Source organism: Loxodonta africana, chromosome 18, assembly GCF_030014295.1.
Source record: "Loxodonta africana isolate mLoxAfr1 chromosome 18, mLoxAfr1.hap2, whole genome shotgun sequence".
NCBI classification, from domain to species: Eukaryota; Metazoa; Chordata; class Mammalia; order Proboscidea; family Elephantidae; genus Loxodonta; species Loxodonta africana.
In genome coordinates this window covers 31,201,315-31,218,644 of record NC_087359.1, presented here as the reverse complement: position 1 = coordinate 31,218,644, position 17,330 = coordinate 31,201,315, and the positions used below count along the sequence as shown (strand labels likewise).

The 17,330-nt window shown below is 45.4% G+C and overlaps 1 protein-coding gene across 2 annotated transcripts; it reads right to left on the bottom strand.

Moving 5' to 3' along the window:
* Positions 1-581: 581 nt before the first annotated feature.
* On the bottom strand, positions 582-16,246 carry GOSR2 (golgi SNAP receptor complex member 2). Of its 2 annotated transcripts, XM_003414301.4 has the most exons (6): positions 16,146-16,246; positions 9,903-9,967; positions 8,130-8,238; positions 7,167-7,299; positions 4,399-4,539; positions 582-1,286 (listed from the first exon to the last, which is right to left on the bottom strand). In XM_003414301.4, the coding sequence occupies exons 1-6, from the start codon at positions 16,172-16,174 to the stop codon at positions 1,125-1,127; spliced, it is 639 nt and encodes a 212-aa protein (XP_003414349.1). In that variant the 5' UTR covers positions 16,175-16,246; the 3' UTR covers positions 582-1,124. The 2 variants fall into 2 exon arrangements, with proteins under 2 accessions (XP_003414349.1, XP_023409540.1); XM_023553772.2 differs by lacking the exon at positions 4,399-4,539.
* Between the last annotated feature and the right edge of the window lie 1,084 nt (positions 16,247-17,330).

The window sequence follows — 17,330 nt, the reverse complement described above, 5'->3', positions numbered from 1 at the left end:
CTAATCACATTAGATGGAATTCACGAGACTGGCTTTACAGTAAATTCCACAACACAGGGCCTTAATCCATGGCTGATCAGAGAAGGTAAAGGTCCTGGTCCCTGAAAACAGCCTCACAAGGACATACACACCAGGGATGGTCTCCGGGGTGCCATCTGCCCATACTGGCTGAGCAGAATAGGGGCTTGGCTGGCAGTCGCTAATATGTTTCAAGGAAGTGAAGACAGCCCAAGAACGCTAAAACTAGAGATGAGACTGGAATCTCGGCAAATCACCAACCTTTGCTCACAGTCACCTTCTACGGGGCCAAAGGACCCCCCGAGCCTGGACATGGGTGCCAGGCTGTACACACTGAAGCTCATCAGCCAGCTATTCTATTAATAACTGGAAAAAAGCAGTGACCAGGGTCTTAAGCCTCAAGACAGAACACTCTCAGGGAATAACACTGGCCTCATTTTAGAAAGGAAAACACCCAACAAGTGTAATGTGGAAAATCTCACTTGTTATCAGCAACAGCTTCACTGTCTTTGTTTCTCCTAGGTAGCTGCTTCCAGGGAAGGATGACAAGTACCAACAGTAAGTTGTTTGCATGTCATTTTTTTCGGGGGCAATGGGAAGGAAAGAAGGGAAATGGCCAGGAGTAAGAGCATGTCAATTGATCTACTGTAATGGGTGCAGGAAAACAAGGCCTCTTTCCTCTACTTCACTTCCACTCCAGGCTATCCACTGGGTCCCAGAAAAGGTCAGATAATGGGAGAATGTGGACAGTGTGCACCTGCTATGTGGACAAAACCACTGAAGTCATTCTTATCCTCTCCTTTCCTTCTTCATCCCTTCCCCTTACATTACTTCCTCCCCCAGTGAGAGAGAGCATGAGAGAGAGAGGAACAGGTATTCCTAAGCACTGTGCTCCCTCTCTGCGATGTCACAGAACACAGAGCATGTTTAAACTTCCACTAGGTTACAGGTCACAGTTCCTCCCAAATGGTCTTCACAGTTACGATGGGCATACTTTTCAGAAGGCAACCTCTTGGACCCTCTCTCTTTCTTGCATGCACGCATTCACACACTCATGCACTCTCTCACGCAGTGGGAACGGTGATCAGCCGCTGAGCTGGGCTGGCTCACGTCAGGTAGTGCACCACAAGGAACATGACCACACAGGTGAGCAGCATGCCGCCGATCATGAAGTACTTGTCCTGGAAAGCCCGCTTCTCGATGAGCCTCATCACCGTGTTGGACAAGCCCAGCATGTTGGCAATGTCTAGGATCTTCTTCTGAGTCCCCTGTGGCAGACGAGAAGAGGAGGAGAACCAAGGTCAGCTCGTTTTGCCAAGGGCAGGTGAATGTCATGAGATGGGGCTGTACCAACAGGTGTTCTCTTGGTCATGCCCAAAGCATATAAAAGGCAACATCAAGCAGAAACAGACCCACTCTCATGGGGCCAATTTATTTGTGATCAAAGTGCCTGAGCAATCCAAGAGGGACAGAAAAGTCTATTCCACAAATGGTGCTGTAACAACTGCCTTTATAATGACATAGCACAAGTATTACATATATATACTACATACCTATACATATGCATGTGTGTGGAAAAATAAACCTTGAGTCATATTGTATGCAAAAGTTAGAGATGGCTCATAGAATCAAACGTAAAAGTTAAAAGTTTAATAAAATTTCTAGAAGAAAACATAGGAGACTATCCAAAAACTGGACACCACCCAGGTGCCCGTCAACAGGTGCATAGATAAACAAATTATGGTGTGCCTGCACAACTGGAATACTCCTTGGGAAAAAAAAAAGGACAGAATCATCAACACATAACCAAGCAAGTAACAATGAGTGAACCTTAAACACCAGAGGCAAAAGCCAGACACAAAAGAGTAGTATGACCCCATTTATACAAAGTTCAATAACAAGCAAAACTAATTTCAGGTGAAATATATATCAGAACGGTGTTTGCTTGAGTGTGCGTGCACGTGCGTGTGTGTGGTAGACTGGCTGGGAAAGGGATGGTGGATCTTTCAGGGGAGATGAGAATGTTCAATATATTGACAGGAAGGTGGGTTACAAAGGTGTACGCGCTTGTCAAAATTCACTAAGCTGTACAAATAAGATCTGTGCACTTTATATGTTACACCTCAATTAAAAAAATTTAAATTAGAATCTTTTATATTAAAATAAAGATAACACCTAAAAACTTTCTCTCTACTCCCTAGCTCCAATTATCCTTGATATCAACTGTTCACTTTGAAGCATGAACAGTTCTTCGGGGATTCTACTGAGTACCATGTGTGGGTCAATGGCGCATTTTACGAGAGGGTTTGTAGTGGCAAAGACAGAAACACAACCGACAGACACCAACACAATGACCTAACACCCCTTTAAATGTCACCACCCATCACCAAAACAAAAGGCTGTTTTGCTCCTAAACCAACAGCCCAAACCATCGAGCCTGCCCTCCCTTCCTGCTGTCTAATTTTTATTAAGCGCATTCAATTTCTCATGAAGTAACAAAAAGAAAAGAATGCTGGAATCGAATCCAAGTTACTTGCTTGAACACAAATCACCAACTGCCCTTGTACAGGTAGCACCTAACCGAATGCCCCACCAGCCATTTCTTTACTGAATATACATTAAGGAGCAACCAGGAGTAGAGGCCAGAGAAGTGAGAACATGAAGCATCATGGACAGAAACTAAACTCCTGTTCTGCCCAGACAATGATTCAACAAGCCTCTTTGGGAAAGATCTCCCACAAGTCAAACTTTATAGCTGCCACAGAAGGCTAGAGAAATGTTTTTTCCAATGCTGACAGTAAAAATTATATTCTCCCTAAAGATTCTGCTTAGCTCTGAAAACGCTGATTCTTTCATCACTGTATGAAGTCCAAGGCCCAAGCTTCTAGGAGCATCTGAAAATTACCAAAAATTAAAAAAAAAAAAAAGTTTTCATTTTCAACCATAAGTTGGGCCAAATCAGGCTACTTCAGCCCAGCTCCCTCATGTTCGCCCTTATTTTCCTTTCAAATGGTTCAGGCAGAAAATATTCTGACAAAGGAGGGGTGGGGAGAATCAAGAGACAAAACACAGGTAGGAGGAGGTATGCTAAGACACCTGAATTAGAAACCTCAACTTTCCACCCTCAACCACCTGGAGGAGCTTCCCGGCATGTGCCCTTGGTAACGGCACAGGTGGCAGAGGTTGCTGGGACTTGTCGGTGATGCCAGACTTCGGCACGGAGCTGGCATCTGCTCTAACAGTGAGCTCTACCCCCACTGGGTCTACATTGAATGTGACATGGGAGACTTGTCCTAAAAGGATTCTACTGTTTTTCTCACACATGAGAAGAAGGCCAGTAGTTTTCTAAAGAAAGGGCCAACCGATTAATCAACATCTATCATTTCAATCACTGTGGGCGGCTGCTCTGAGAGGGTGGCACCCACGTGGCTGTGGGAGACCACATTCGCAGGCCGCCTGATGCACTGTGACTGTCAGCGGAGGCCCGTACCCCCTCACGGCTCGCCTGACCCTCTCCCTGGTAAAGATGGCAGAGACTGCTCAGAAATGTCCCGAAGTCCCGCGGAGCTGACAGGCTCACCACAGTCCAATAAAAACTAAGATAAAGCTCACACTTCCGAGTGACTGTTTCTCACAGCTCAGTGGCTGGGAGTGCTTCGTTCACAAGGGACCACACCCTGATAACAGGCACAGCCCACACCCCATTATCCATCAGGGCTGATACAGGAAAAGGGCTGAGGCTGAAACATCGTAACTGACATCAGAGGCTGTGTAATGTTTCTGTAAACCACTCCCAGGGGGTCTGAGTCTCAGCAGTGCCAATGGGCGGGGCTTCTAGGAATCCCTGTGTCAGTGGAGAGTCCCTGGGGAACTCCGTGGGCTTCAGGACCTCTGCTGCTAGTCAACCAGGGCGGCCCCTAGGCACCACCCCCAGGGATTATTACTGAAGTAAAAAAAGGTCTGTTCTGAGGCGGTCCACAGTAGGGGCCCTGAGAAAAAACCACCTTAGAGTGAGGCACCAAAGCACAACCCTATTTTTGCTCTTATGAAACTCGATTTTATAGCCTTTCTCAGTCTATTACTGGCTCGCCTCATCCTAGGAGCAAATTCCATGGTAAGTTCAGTAAATGGAAAAAGACCTGATACCAAGAGAGGCCATATGCTGGTTCATTTCAGCACAAGAAATACTACTGGCAAAGGGGATTTGGTTACTTTTGGGTTCATAATAACCCAACTCCACCAAGAAGGACCTCAAACTCCAGGGCTCTGGCTTGCCACCACATCACATGGGTTACATGATCAAAATGGAAACACTGATACAAGCTGCTGGAGGAGGCCAAGATAAGAGGCCTTCTCCCTGTCTCCCACCAGGGACCCCACCTTCAAGGTCAGCCTCTGGGCCCTCAGTCCCTCCAGAATACTGTGGCCGCCTCCAATGAGGTCATCCATGCCGTGGTGGGCTTTGTGGAGGGAGGAGTTAAACTGCAGAGATTCATCCATTGGTATGGTGGTGTCAGAGTCCTGTGAAAAAAACGCAGGGGCTTGATTAACTTCGCTTGCTGGTTACCTCCTGAGGTCCCTCCTGACTACTTAAAGTCAAGCCAGTAAAACAGCCACAGGGAAGAGTGCAAGAATCACAGGAACCTAAGAGAAGAAAACGCAAAGATCTGGAATGGCCGTTTGCACAGAGGAAGAGGGAGTTTTCAGACTTGTCACTCCCTAAATAAACCCCGCTGCACAAGGCTGGTTAACTCCTGCCTCTGTATCATCGCCCCCACTTAGGAAAAAACTCTCCGTTCTCTTAAGACCTCATCTGGCTCTGTCCAAAGGCTTCTCTGACTATTCACTAATCTAGTTTGTTCCAAATGTTCCTTTACTTGGCCTTCCCTCATACAGTATTAAGTGTTGGTTTTTGTTCCTTAGCCACTTCATCTCCAGCTTCTCTCTCCAGTTGGATGGAGATTGACCAAGGGTAGAAGGAAGGGACGGTGTCTCCCTGGAAGCCTTAATACTGATTAGATGGGACTATGCTCCCAAGCAAGGAGCCCTGATAGCACAGTAGGTAAGTGCTTGGCTGCTACCTGAAAGGCTGGCAGTTTGAACCCACCAGCTGTTCTGTAGGAAAAGCTGTGGCGGTCTGCTTCCGTAAAGATTTACAGCCTGGGAGGCCCTATGGGGCAGTTCTACCCTGTCCTTCAGGGTCCGGATGAGTCGGAATTGACTTGATGGCAATGGGTTATGTTCTCGAGCAGGTAAGAACAGTTTGCTAAATCAATGAAGGGGGAAAGAACTACTATGGATCAAGGACTCTCCACTTTACATGCTCATCACCCTAAGCTGCCGTAATCGTCATACCAGCCCTATAAGGTATTTGTACTATTTTTATTCTCACTTTACAGATGAAGAAACTGAAGCCCAGAGAGGGGAAGTAACTTATTCAAGCTCACACAGCTGGTGAGGAAGTCGGGTGGGGCATGAACCCTGGTACTGAGCCTGCACCCTTAACCACACTGGAGAGAGAAACACCCGCCCTAATCCTGGCGGCTCTCATTTCACACTGAAAATGGACTGTATGCAGAAACAGGTTACTGCATCACCAGTTATGATACTGTTCTCTTCTCCTGTCCAGCCCCCTGACCATCGCATACTGTTCTGCTAGGCACAGCCATTTAAACCACTTCCGGCCCAGTTTCAATTATCACAAAGAGGTTAAACCACCTTTTCTCTGCTGCTCAAGTTCGGAGTGGTTTTTATTCCTTGCTGACAAGGAGCTTCTCACAGGTATGCTGCAGGTCTTTTACTTTTTTCATAGGCTTTACTCTTATCACTTTAAACAGCACTCTGCATACCGCTAATACTCCGTGGGTCAGATGGCCCAGCGTTCAAATGAAGCCACTAGAGACACCTCTGCGTTTCTCTGACTGGCATTTACTGCATGCCTTTTATATACAAATCTTTCTTACCCTTCCACCTGAAAGGGTGTGGCTGATGGGCCGCTCTGGGAGAAATGTTACACCTCCAGACAGCAGAGCAGCCAGGAGGAAGTTCATTAGGCAAGTCCACGTTTACTAAGGGCCCACTGTCTGCACAGAATCACACCAAGCTGGTGAGAAACAAAATAATCCACAGTGAGGATCGCTGGCCTAAAAAAGACCTGAATACAACATCCTGACTATCAACAGCCCCTAGAGTGTCTCTTAGTGTGTCTTACACTCCATTACATTTTTTAAATTGTTAATCATTGTTACGTGATCGCTTACACTGGAGAAACAAAAGCTGCCGAGACACATTCTGAAATACTCAGGGAAATTTACTGCCAAACACAGAAGGCACCATGAGCCTTAAACATCTGCAAAGCGAGGACTGGTGTGAATTCTAAAGGCAGCCTTAGAAAGCTAACATGACTTTAGAAAACGAACCCTTCTGTAAAAAAAAAAAAAAAGATGAAATGCAAAAAACAAAACAAAACCAACCCTCATTTTGTGCACTATATTACGCAGGACACAGAAAAAGGCCAGTGTGTTTACAGCCGAGTGCAGGAAACGACCCTATTGAGACTTGAGGGCAGGGACAAGGGTGTTCTAAGAAACCAAACGCCCTAACCAACAGCTGCCCCCAAAGAGGCTTGAGTCCAGCAGTCCATCTAAAACTAAACATCTGTTAACAAATTCCTCCAAATTGCTGCTCAGACTAGGGGCAAAAACTTTTTAATGCCTCTGACACTGGAACCCTCCCCCCACCCCTCACACACACACAGAGCACAAAGGCGACTGCCCGAAGGCAGCTTTGAAATGCCGCCTTCCCCACAAGTGGTCTATGGTCTAATCACCTGTCTCTATCTGATCAGAAAAACGTTTCCACGATGTGAACTTCCACCTTTGCATCAGACCAGTCACACCAGGTAATTTTCACCTCTGCCCATTCCCCTAATTGAACTGCTTCCTCTTCAGGTTTCTGTGCAAGAAAAAGAGATTCCCTGTCAAGGTCTAGCCTCTGTGGTTGCACAAAGTCCACTGTTATTTCCAGTTGGTCTTGTCCTCATCCGTCAGCTCCAGACACCCCAAGAGGACGGAGCCCAGGGACCTGCGCTCCAGCCCCAGCCAGGTGTCCGAATGCCTGCCGCCCCCACCCCAAGATGCCTGGCTTACATTAGTGGTGAAGGTTCGAGACAGAAGCTCCTCTCGCTGCCTCTCCTGCTCCTCCCTTGCATAGCGCTGGTGCTGGAAGTTTCTGAGAGCAGTCTGCAGGTGCTGTACATCATACTTCAACTGGTCAACTCGACTGGAATTGATGGAGAGAGAGATTAAATTCCCAGAAACCCAGTGCAGCACAATTGGAGGTGGCCAGGCTTGGTATTTAGGAAAGAAGACGTTTCCTCACTTCTCTCTACGCCAGCAAGTGCTATCCCCCCCGCAAAATCTGATTCTGATCAACGATGCTAAAAGTAAAGACAGCCTGTGGTTAAAGTAGGGCTGTAGCTCACAGAGATTCCAGCAGCTTCACTTAAGTATCTGCTGGTCTCTGATTCCCAGTGCACGACAGGGAACAGGTGACAGGAAGCAGGCTCGCTGACCTCTTCCTGACCTTCTAAGGATTATATCGCTCTCCTAAAAAAAAGCCCAAGGGCACCTTTGGAGTAAAGTTTCAGCAAACTTTTGGAAGCATGGGCTGGGAGCATAGATGGTGAGGGTGGTTTCATTTTAATTTCATGGAGTATATCAAGCGCTAGATCAGTATTTCATTATAAATAGGCTGAATGAAGTGATGAAGGGCAAGATTTCATTTCAACCCAGGAACGCAGTGAGAACCACAGAGCAGAGAACTCCCTGGCACAGGCCTGGCACAAGTGGCTATGGGTTTGGTCAGCTGAACAGTACTGGAGGCAAAATTCCAAGTGACACAAAAAAGGGAAGGAGACACACAGCTTCTGAGCCCCAAATCTCACAGGCTTTTTGAGGGAATATCACTCAGACAGAATTGTGCCCTTTATCAGGACTTTATCTTTGTGTAGTCTCAAGTCTTTCAGCGTATAAGTGGATTTTCAGAATATTGCATAGCCCTCCCTGGGAGAAAAGCCCGTCTTGATGAGCCTGGGGTATCAGAGCACTCACAGTTTGGCATTCTGCCTTTTGTTAGGGGGTTCCTTGCTGGACAAAATCTCCAGACGTTCTAGATGGCTGAATATCTGGTCTATTCTTGCTTGGATTTCGTTTTCTACTACTGCATAAAAGAGAAAACAGAATAATTGCTGGCAAAGAGACAGTGAACTTATATTAGAATGACAAATCAAGTATGTCCTTCTTTCCATACCCAATAAGCTCAAAAACATATATTTCAAAAGGAGAAAAATGTACATATTAATGGATCGTGGAAAAAAAATTCAAGGTATGCTAAGTGACCCTGTAAATGTTGTTTCCAAAAAAAAAAAAAAAAAAAAAATCTGTATGTCTGTTAATGCCATGTGGATGTTGTTAGGTGCTGTTGAGTCGGTTCCAACTCCTAGCAGCCCTATGTGCAGCAGAGTGAGACGCTGCCCAGCCCTGCGCCATCCTCACAATTGTTGCTGTGTTTGAGCCCACTGTTGCAGCCACTGTGTCAGTCCATCTCCTTGAGGGTCTTCCTCTTTTAATGCCATAGCAACACCAATTTTTAAAAAAGCTGATGGCTACTCTGTAGAAATAAATTTCCTGCCTTTAGAAAAGCAAAATGAGTATTTAAAGGTCACCCAAATTAATATTTTGAGCTAAATGCAGTATTTTCTGATACAGAATGAGATCTTTTTTCCTTTGAGACTGCTCTCAGATATGGATTATAAACACCTGGTGAAAAGACTGCCAACTGAGTTCCCTATGGTAATGAGGTTAAAAAAATCATAGAAGGAAGGAGATTAGTATGTGCAACACACAGAGATGACTTCCCTTAAGGCTTTCATAAGAATGGGTGGGCTAAGCAGCATTTGAGTCCCCAAAATAGACCGAATATCAATAGGAAAGGCCCAGGAAAGAATCCACAGAGGTGAAGATATGATAAACCCAGTCATTTTCCTTATCCCTTTTGATAAGACAGTCAACATAACCCCTTTTCCATTCCTAATCGTGAAACAATGGGGTCATTGGGAAGGCAAACAAAGTCTGTGGACAGAAAGTGAACTGGGCACAGAAGGCGTCCAGACTGCTTCTCGCCTGCGAAGAAGTGACAGCAGCGGGGACACTGCCCCTTCCTCGGGCTTCACGCCTACAGCTAACACACAGTTTAGATTAGAGCAAGGTGGGGCCCAGAACCAAGAGACGAGATGTTCTTGAAGCTGCAGAAGGGAGGCGCGAGGAAACAGAAGTGGGCAGGAGACAAGTGAGAAGGTGGCTCCTGGAGCCTTTGGGCAGCCGGCAGCGTCCAAAGGTCTTACTCTGATAAAGGACCTTTTCTAACAGAATTAAAGACTAAAAAGGCACTTGTCTCAAAAGAGACCATGGTGTGGGAACTAAACTAATTAATATTGCTGTTCATTTCTGAATAATCCTCCTAAAGAGCCACCCTTCTCAACTCAGAAGAAACAACTGTTTCTAGTTCAACATCTGAATCTTTAAGGAGTACATTCCTCCAAGGACTCCGTAATTAGATTAAGACAGATGGAAGAAAGAACTTCCATTCCCAAGGGACCGTGTCAGGTTGAATGGAGGGGTAATGGGGGATAAGACTTGTGGGATTCCAGAGGGCACAATCAGGGAAATCAGCGACTTTGCCACGGGGTGTTTCTGTCCACCCTCACCACAAAACCCATTCCCGCTGAATCATTAAGCCCCGAGGCCGCAAGGCAGGCAGGAAACCCAGCCCATTAGCACCGTGTCATCAGAGAAAGGACTCTGGTGGCGCAGTTAATTACTCACAGTGCAGAGACTGCTTGTCTGCCGTCTCCAGGCGTCCCATGTGAGACTGGATCTCGTGGACCTGCCTATGGGAGGGAGGAAATGAGTGAGACAGGAGTAATCAACAGAGCTTCAGTCAGGAAAGACAGTTTTTCTGATGCCAACATTGGACGGATTTAAATTGACAGCATCGCTGAACTGTAAAATTTGTAGGTGGCACTTTAGGCCAAGCGTTTGGGCATGGTTTCTAATATTTTAACATTAATTGTAGTAATGCTGATAGGCAGCATGTATTGAGGGCTTACCACATATGAAACATTCTGCTAAGTCAGTTAAGTCTATGAGGAAGATACCATTATCATCCTCATTTTACAGTCGAGACAACTGATGCCCAGAACATTTATATAACTTGTTCAAGGTCACACAGCAAGTCATAGGCCTGGATCTGCACAGCCAACCCCGCTCTGTTCTATGACCCAGTGTGCTGAGTACTGGTCTGACCAAGGGAGAGTCAAAGGGCAAGGGAGAGATGATCTTTGTTCTCGAGATACAGTGTAATTAGGAATGACGGGCCAGAGAGACACAAAGTCCCAAGAAGATTTAAGAGAAAAACAACACATGTAAGTGCAAAAATGTAAGCTGAAGAGCTGTGTACAACGGTGCCCAGCGAAAGCAAGAGAATGGCTGTGAACGAGTAAGGGTGGGGGGAGGAAGATCTGTGGGTGGGGGAGTTCTGATTTGGTGAAGATATGAAGAAAATGATATGGAGAAGGGCGTGCAAGGTGTGTCATGTGGATCACAGCAGGCTGGCCTGCCTAAAAGAGAGTCAGGCCAGAGGGGAGAGGGCGTGGAGGCAACTAGTTGGCGGAAACCGCTCAGAAGAAGGCCCTGAAAGACAGGGATCTCCTGTTCTGTAAACTCTTTCCCTGGCAATTGGCATCTCGTTTTAGAAATGCAACACTACACCCCGGACATCTGGTGCGGTCCAAGACATCAGGCCCCAAAGTTGGCTCTCCAAATATCTGGACTTGACACAGAAGAGGGAGAATTGGGATTTTCTCTGTTCCTGCTGCTCAAGGGAGACCTCAAGCCAATAGGTAGAAGTTTCACGATGACAGATTTCAGCTTAACAGAAGAAAAAGCAAAAAACAATTATGAAAGGTCTCAAGAAAAAAGAAAAAAAGCTCCTGCTTTTTTTAACATAGGGTTTTTTAAACACAGGGTATATGGACTATATTGGGCTTTATAGGGGGTCTTCCCAACCATGAGTTGTTGAAAGACGGTGGTGGTCCCTTTTCATCCTTAAATTCTACGAGGCCAGCCAGAAGAGATGATGCCAACACCCACAGAACCCTAGTAACACTCTTCTGCTGGCTTGGCTACACAATTTCTTAAGCTAAAAAGGATAAACTTCAAGAAGTTGCAGGGAAACATTACTGACTTTTCCCATCCAATTTCAATTTGCTTTGAATGAACTAGAGAAGATATAGCCAATAAAGTGATTCCAATCTCTCCATTTCATGCCTGAGAGGAAATCAAGCCAAAACAACAAAGCAAGTATGAATGGCATGGTGGGAACAGTTAACATGCCAAGTGGAAAAGCTGTTCTAAACTGAACTGGAATTCAGGCCACACACTCAAAGCCAATAAGGAGCAGGTGATACACAAGTATGACTTGAGAGTGTGGACATTAGAAAATGCAAGTCCTAGCTCATCCAGTATGGGGTCTGCGGTGCATTTGGGTGACTACAGAACCATCCAGAGACTTAGCAGGCAAGGGTCGCTGTCCCAATTTTGCTGTTTTAAAGGGATTTTACAGAAGATCGAGAAAGAATTTAAAAATTAAACTGCTTTTTAAAAGTCCATGAAACTGGCCCCGGATAAGTCAAGCACAAAGTCAAGAACAAAGTAGGAGGCTACACTCTACCTGATTTTAGAGCCTTTTATACCGCCACAGTACTCAAAACAACCTGGTACTGGTACAACAACAAATACATAGACCGATGGAACAGAATTGAGAATCCAGACATAAATCCATCCACACATGACCAGTTGATATTTGACAAAGGCCCAAAGTCAGTTAAATGGGGGAAAGACAGTCTCTTTAACAAATGGTGCTGGCATAACTGGATATCCATCTGCAAAAAAATGAAACAAGACCCATACCTCATACCATGCACAAAAACTAACTCAAAATGGATCAAAGCCCTAAATATAATACCTAAAATGATAAAGATCATGGAAAAAAAAGTAGGGACAATGCCCTAATACATGGCATAAACAGTATGCAAAACATTACTAACAATGCAGAAGAGAAACTAGATAAGTGGGAGCTCCTAAAAATCAAACACCTATGCTCATCCAAAGACTTTACCAAAAGAGTAAAAAGATTACCCACAGACTGGGAAAAAGTTTTTAACTATTACATTTCTGATCAGTGTATGATCTCTAAAATCTACACGATGCTGCAAAAACTCAACTACAAAAAGACAAATAATCCATTTAAAAAATGGGCAAGGGATATGAACAGGCACTTCACTAAAGACATTCAGGTAGCTAACAGATACATGAGGAAATGCTCACGATCATTAGCCATTAGAGAAATGGAGATCAAAACTACAATGAGATTTCATCTCACTCCAACGAGGCTGGCATTAATCCAAAAAACACAAAATAATAAATGTTGGAGAGGTTGTGGAGAGACTGGAACACTTCTACACTGCTGGTGGGAATGTCAAATGGTACAATCACTTTGGAAATCGATTTGGCACTTCCTTAAAAAGACAGAAATAGAACTACCATACGATCCAGTAATCCCACTCCTTGGAATATATTCTAGGGAAATAAGAGCCTTTACACGAACAGATATATGCACACCCATGTTCACTGCAGCATTGTTTACGAAAGCAAAAAGATGGAAAAAAAAAAGTCTATGAAACTACCCTCTGCCGTCCTACACCTCCCCACTCCGGCAATTTTTTATCCCTTCCCCTCCCCATGCTGCCTCTGACCACCACGAGCAGTAGGACAGAGCGGAATCAGGGTTTTGGAGTTAAAGACTGGGTTGAAGTTCTAGTTCATCTATGTACTAGATGAGGGACATTAACAAGCCATTTAACTCACTGGTGCTTTTGTCTCCTCAACTGTAAAATAGTGGCACTGATGACAGCAATTACTTAAAGGGTCTTAGATCCAAATGCAGTATGAAATGCTGTGTAATCTCTACAGCATCATACCAAAGTTCATTTGTTGTTTTTACTTTACTTAAAAATAGTGGGAACCATCTGGCCCTTTTTACATCATCCACTTTGCCTGTTCATATTTAGCCTTTACCTCATCAGAGAGCACAATCTAAAAAGGAAAAACTGGTCTTGAGATAAGGAAATAGTTCTCAAACTCAACTGTTCATCAAAGTCACCTGGAAAGCTTGTTAAAACAGGGGTTCCTGTGTCCCAGGACTATTGAATTAGAATTCCTAGGGATAATGTCCAGGATGCCAGACCAATCCTGGACTACAGCAGAGGACAAATGTGGGCACCTTCACTACCACCGAGATCTCAGAAGTAGAAGCCTGGCAATTAGTTTTCTATAAAAGTCAACCTAATGCAGTATTATTTACACATAAAATGTTTATTGTTTTTCATCTTTTTGTCTTCCCATTACTATTCAGGTAGTTCACGAGTTTCCAAGATCTAGAACTTTAAAATGCTGATCTAATTCCAATGTACTTTCAGGCACATGGCAAGAGATAACCATAAATTGGGTTCAAAGTTCCAGCAAAATCAATATAATCAGTTACTGTTGTGTCAATTCAGCTACAATCAATTTCTGGAATTGCAAAACTTAGTTGCTGGTGCTCACAGCACTTTGTATGTCCTTTTAAAGATACTCAATGGCTAGTATTAAGAACGGAAAGGGGCCCTATAGTTCTATGAACCCTTAGCTATCATTTTACACATGAGGAAAACAAGGCAAAGATTTCTAGAACCAGATCTACTCCTGGTCCAGCACTTGAAGGGAAAGGCTGATTAGGTATACTGCAGCATGAAAGAAGGTAAACTTCTTGAGGGCAGGGCTGTACTGCCAGCACTGAGAATGGTGCCTGACACAGTAAAACCAGTAGCCATCAAGTTGATTCCATGGCAACCTCATGTGTGTCAGAATAGCTCCATCTAGTTTTCAATGGCTGATTTTCTGGAAGTAGATTGCTAGACCTTTCTTCCAAGTTGCCTCTGGGTGGACTCAAACTCCAAACTTTCAGGTAGCAGCTGAGTACATTAACTGCTTGTACCACCCAGGGACTCCTGACACACAGTAGGAACACAATAACTACTCATTGAATGAGGGACTGAATAGTGGCGGGCCTCACAGTAGTGGGTGAAACCGGTTTTTGTAAGTAAAGTTTTATTGGAACACAGACACATCCATTCATTTACTATACTGTCTATGGCTGGTTTTGTACTAAACTGCAGAGTTGAATAACTGCCACAGAGGCTGTATGGTCCACAAAGCTTAAAATATTTACTATCCGGCCCTTTAAAGAAAACTTTGACGAACCTTGATGTAGAGTCAGAATGAGGGTGGGTTGCTGGGGGCCTGCAGAGGTAAGTGGTTCATTTACACTCTACAGTCTTGGGACCAGTTTGCACAGAACTGAGCTACCCACATTTCCCTGTGAACAGCTACCACCTGCAGCTAAGATTCTCTAAACAAAACTATTCTTGAAAAGAAAACGGATCACAGCCTCCTTAGAAATCCTTTAACCAAAGTAACTAACTAGATGAGACTCTACATCACAGATTAACTGCAAGGCACTACTGAGCCCACCATGCCTTGCTAGTGTAAAAGATTTGCCCTTAGTGACATGAGTACAAATTTGGTTCATTTTTTCTCCATTTGACTCACAGGTCTAGCTTTTCAAGTCCCTTCTTATAATTTTTATACGAGAATTGGGTCCCTAGTGGAAGAGCAAATTTCGTTATTTTTATACTATTACAAAATAGGCTCTGTATTTTCAAACTAAACACTTCATCACCAAAGTAAAAACAAAGAAACACATAAACTGAGAAAAAGAAAGATAAGAGGAACGTCGTCCTTTTATCCCTAAAGCTCCAACGTATTTGGTTCTCAGGCTGTGAATTCATTAGAGGGGTTGGGTGTCTATTTTACTTCATTTCCAGGCCCTGGGACTGTGATTTTAAGTGTTTTCAGCCGAACAAAACTGTAGCATAAATTTGAAAGTTGTTAAAACACGGCTCCTATTACCATGCCCAACTACATATTTCAACGAGTTCCAAAAATGCAGGACAATATGAATAAAGGCCACTACCAAGGAAGTTATGAGAAGCTAAACCAAAACTCGATTTCCTTAAAGTCGACCCATAACCACATGTTAACAGCAAATAATACTGAATGCTACTCGTACAGCAATTTCTTTGTGCCATAAAAAGATGGTCTTTAGGGTAAAACGAATCAGCATAAAAGGAAAAAATCACGGTGTGGCAGCAATAAGTTTGGGGCTGATCCTGAGTGGGGACTGAATCATTTGGAACCGTGAGCTATAATGAAACTTTCTCTGACCTCAGCCCAGTGATGGATTCTTCTAAATTGCTTAAGGAAATCCTGCTTGTACTGCTCATTTACCCTCCACCCCATCCTGTCACACTTTAGTAATTTTTTCGAACGTGTCTTGACTCCCCAATTAAACAGTAAAGTCCTATGGGCAAGGGCCGTGTCTCCTACTTCTCGTGTCTCCCAAGCTCTACCAACCAGAGCACCTAGGTGGTAGGTGCTGAACACAGTATTGAGCCCTGGTGGTGCAGTGGTTAAGAGCTCGGCTGCTAGCCAAAAGGTCGGCAGTTTGAATCCACCAGGCGCTCCTTGGAAACCCTATGGGGCAGTTCCGCTGTGTCGCTATACTGTCGCTCTAAGTCGGAATCGATTCGACGGCAACGGGTTTGGTTTTTGCTTTTGGACACAGTATTATAACCAGTAAGTGCGATTTTCCCTCCACTCAGTCTACCCAACAGGTAATCAAGGACTCGCAGGCTCGGGTGGCGACCCCAGGAGCCACCCAGCCCCACGACTCTAGGCCGCAGGCTGGACCCTCTGTCCGCCGCTAACCTGGGCATCGAGCCAAAGATTGAGCCGCCCCCGGCGAAGGGACTCGGCATCCACACTAGCGGATGCCCCAGGTCTCAGCCCCGAGGGCCGGCGTCGCTCAGCCTGGCCTCGGCCCCGCCCGTGCCCCACCGCGGCCCTCACTTGTGCGTTTGTTGGTACAGCGGCTCCATGGCGCCAGCCGCGCCGGCTCCAGCTCAGGATTCCCCAGAACACGTCTTCACAGCCCCCTTCCGGCTTCCGGCTACCGGCTTCCGGCTTCCGGTCGCAGGGCCCGCCCACCCCTGCGGGCCGGGACTGCCCGCATGCGCGCCTGATTGGCGATGGGAACGACACCAGAGAAGAGGGACGAAAAAAAGGCTAGGAGAGGAAGAATAAGTGTGGTCGGAGGCCTGGTCTCACATGGGAAACAGGAGGTGTAGGTTTGGGGGAAAGATTGGCTTCAGGATTGAGTCAGACATTGGCAAGGACAGCCGCGGGATACTGACGTGAGGTCCTCAGAGTCAGTTTGAAGGCAAGCAGGGGAAATCTCCGCTTCCCCGCAAGTTAGGAGAGGAAAAGTCCGTGGTGGGCTTTTGCGGTTGTTAATTGCGGGTCTGGAGATTTTGCTTTTCACTGAAATCCCTGGCACAGACTTTTCCGGTCTCAGGTTAGCCCGTTCACTTGCCTGTCTACCCTCTCCATGTATCCACCCAGTAAGCCCACATCGAATGAGTAGTGTCTTGTGTGCTGTGGGGGAAACCAGTTCCTCCGGCCCTCAGAGCCCTCAGAGGTTGCCGTCTATATGCTAAAACCATTCCACGATGTAGAAAGCCGAAAGAAGTCCACAGAGATTGAGCCAAACTGGGGTCGGGTTGAGTGGGTGTCTCAGGCTTCATGAAGGAGGTAGCATTTCAACTAGAACTTGAAGGATTTGGACGTTTTTGCTCCTCCACATAGACCTAGCCCGTTTCCACCCTCCCAGGCTTATCTGCAGTCCTTCCCAAGGGAGGAGATGTTCCTCTTCCTTTGACAAGTAGATGCTTCCATTTTCCTGTATCCTGGATCCCACCCAGTTTTGTGTCCCAAGAGACTGTCCACCCGTGTACATTTCTTTCCCTAACATTAATTTTTCCATTTATTCTAATATTTATTGAGCACGTACTATGTACTAGGCACAGACACTAGGGGTAAGGTAGCAGTGCTGTTATTCACAATGCCACGGCTCTTCAGAACCTGTTTGCACTGAACTATGTACATCTTGCCTCTCCAGTTCTTAATGTCATTTAATGCTAGTTATATCATTAGTCACGATGCTGCTTCATCCTTCATGCTGCCCATAGATACTGG

Excerpts from the sequence above, each read along its gene's own strand:
- GOSR2 (XM_003414301.4), bottom strand. The coding sequence starts at position 16,174 with ATGGAGCCGCTGTACCAACAAACGCACAA. Across the intron at positions 9,968-16,145 it reads CTGTACCAACAAACGCACAA|GCAGGTCCACGAGATCCAGT; the intron begins GTGAGGGCCGCG and ends TCCCTCCCATAG. Across the intron at positions 4,540-7,166 it reads CTCGAACCTTCACCACTAAT|GACTCTGACACCACCATACC; the intron begins GTAAGCCAGGCA and ends TTTTTTTCACAG.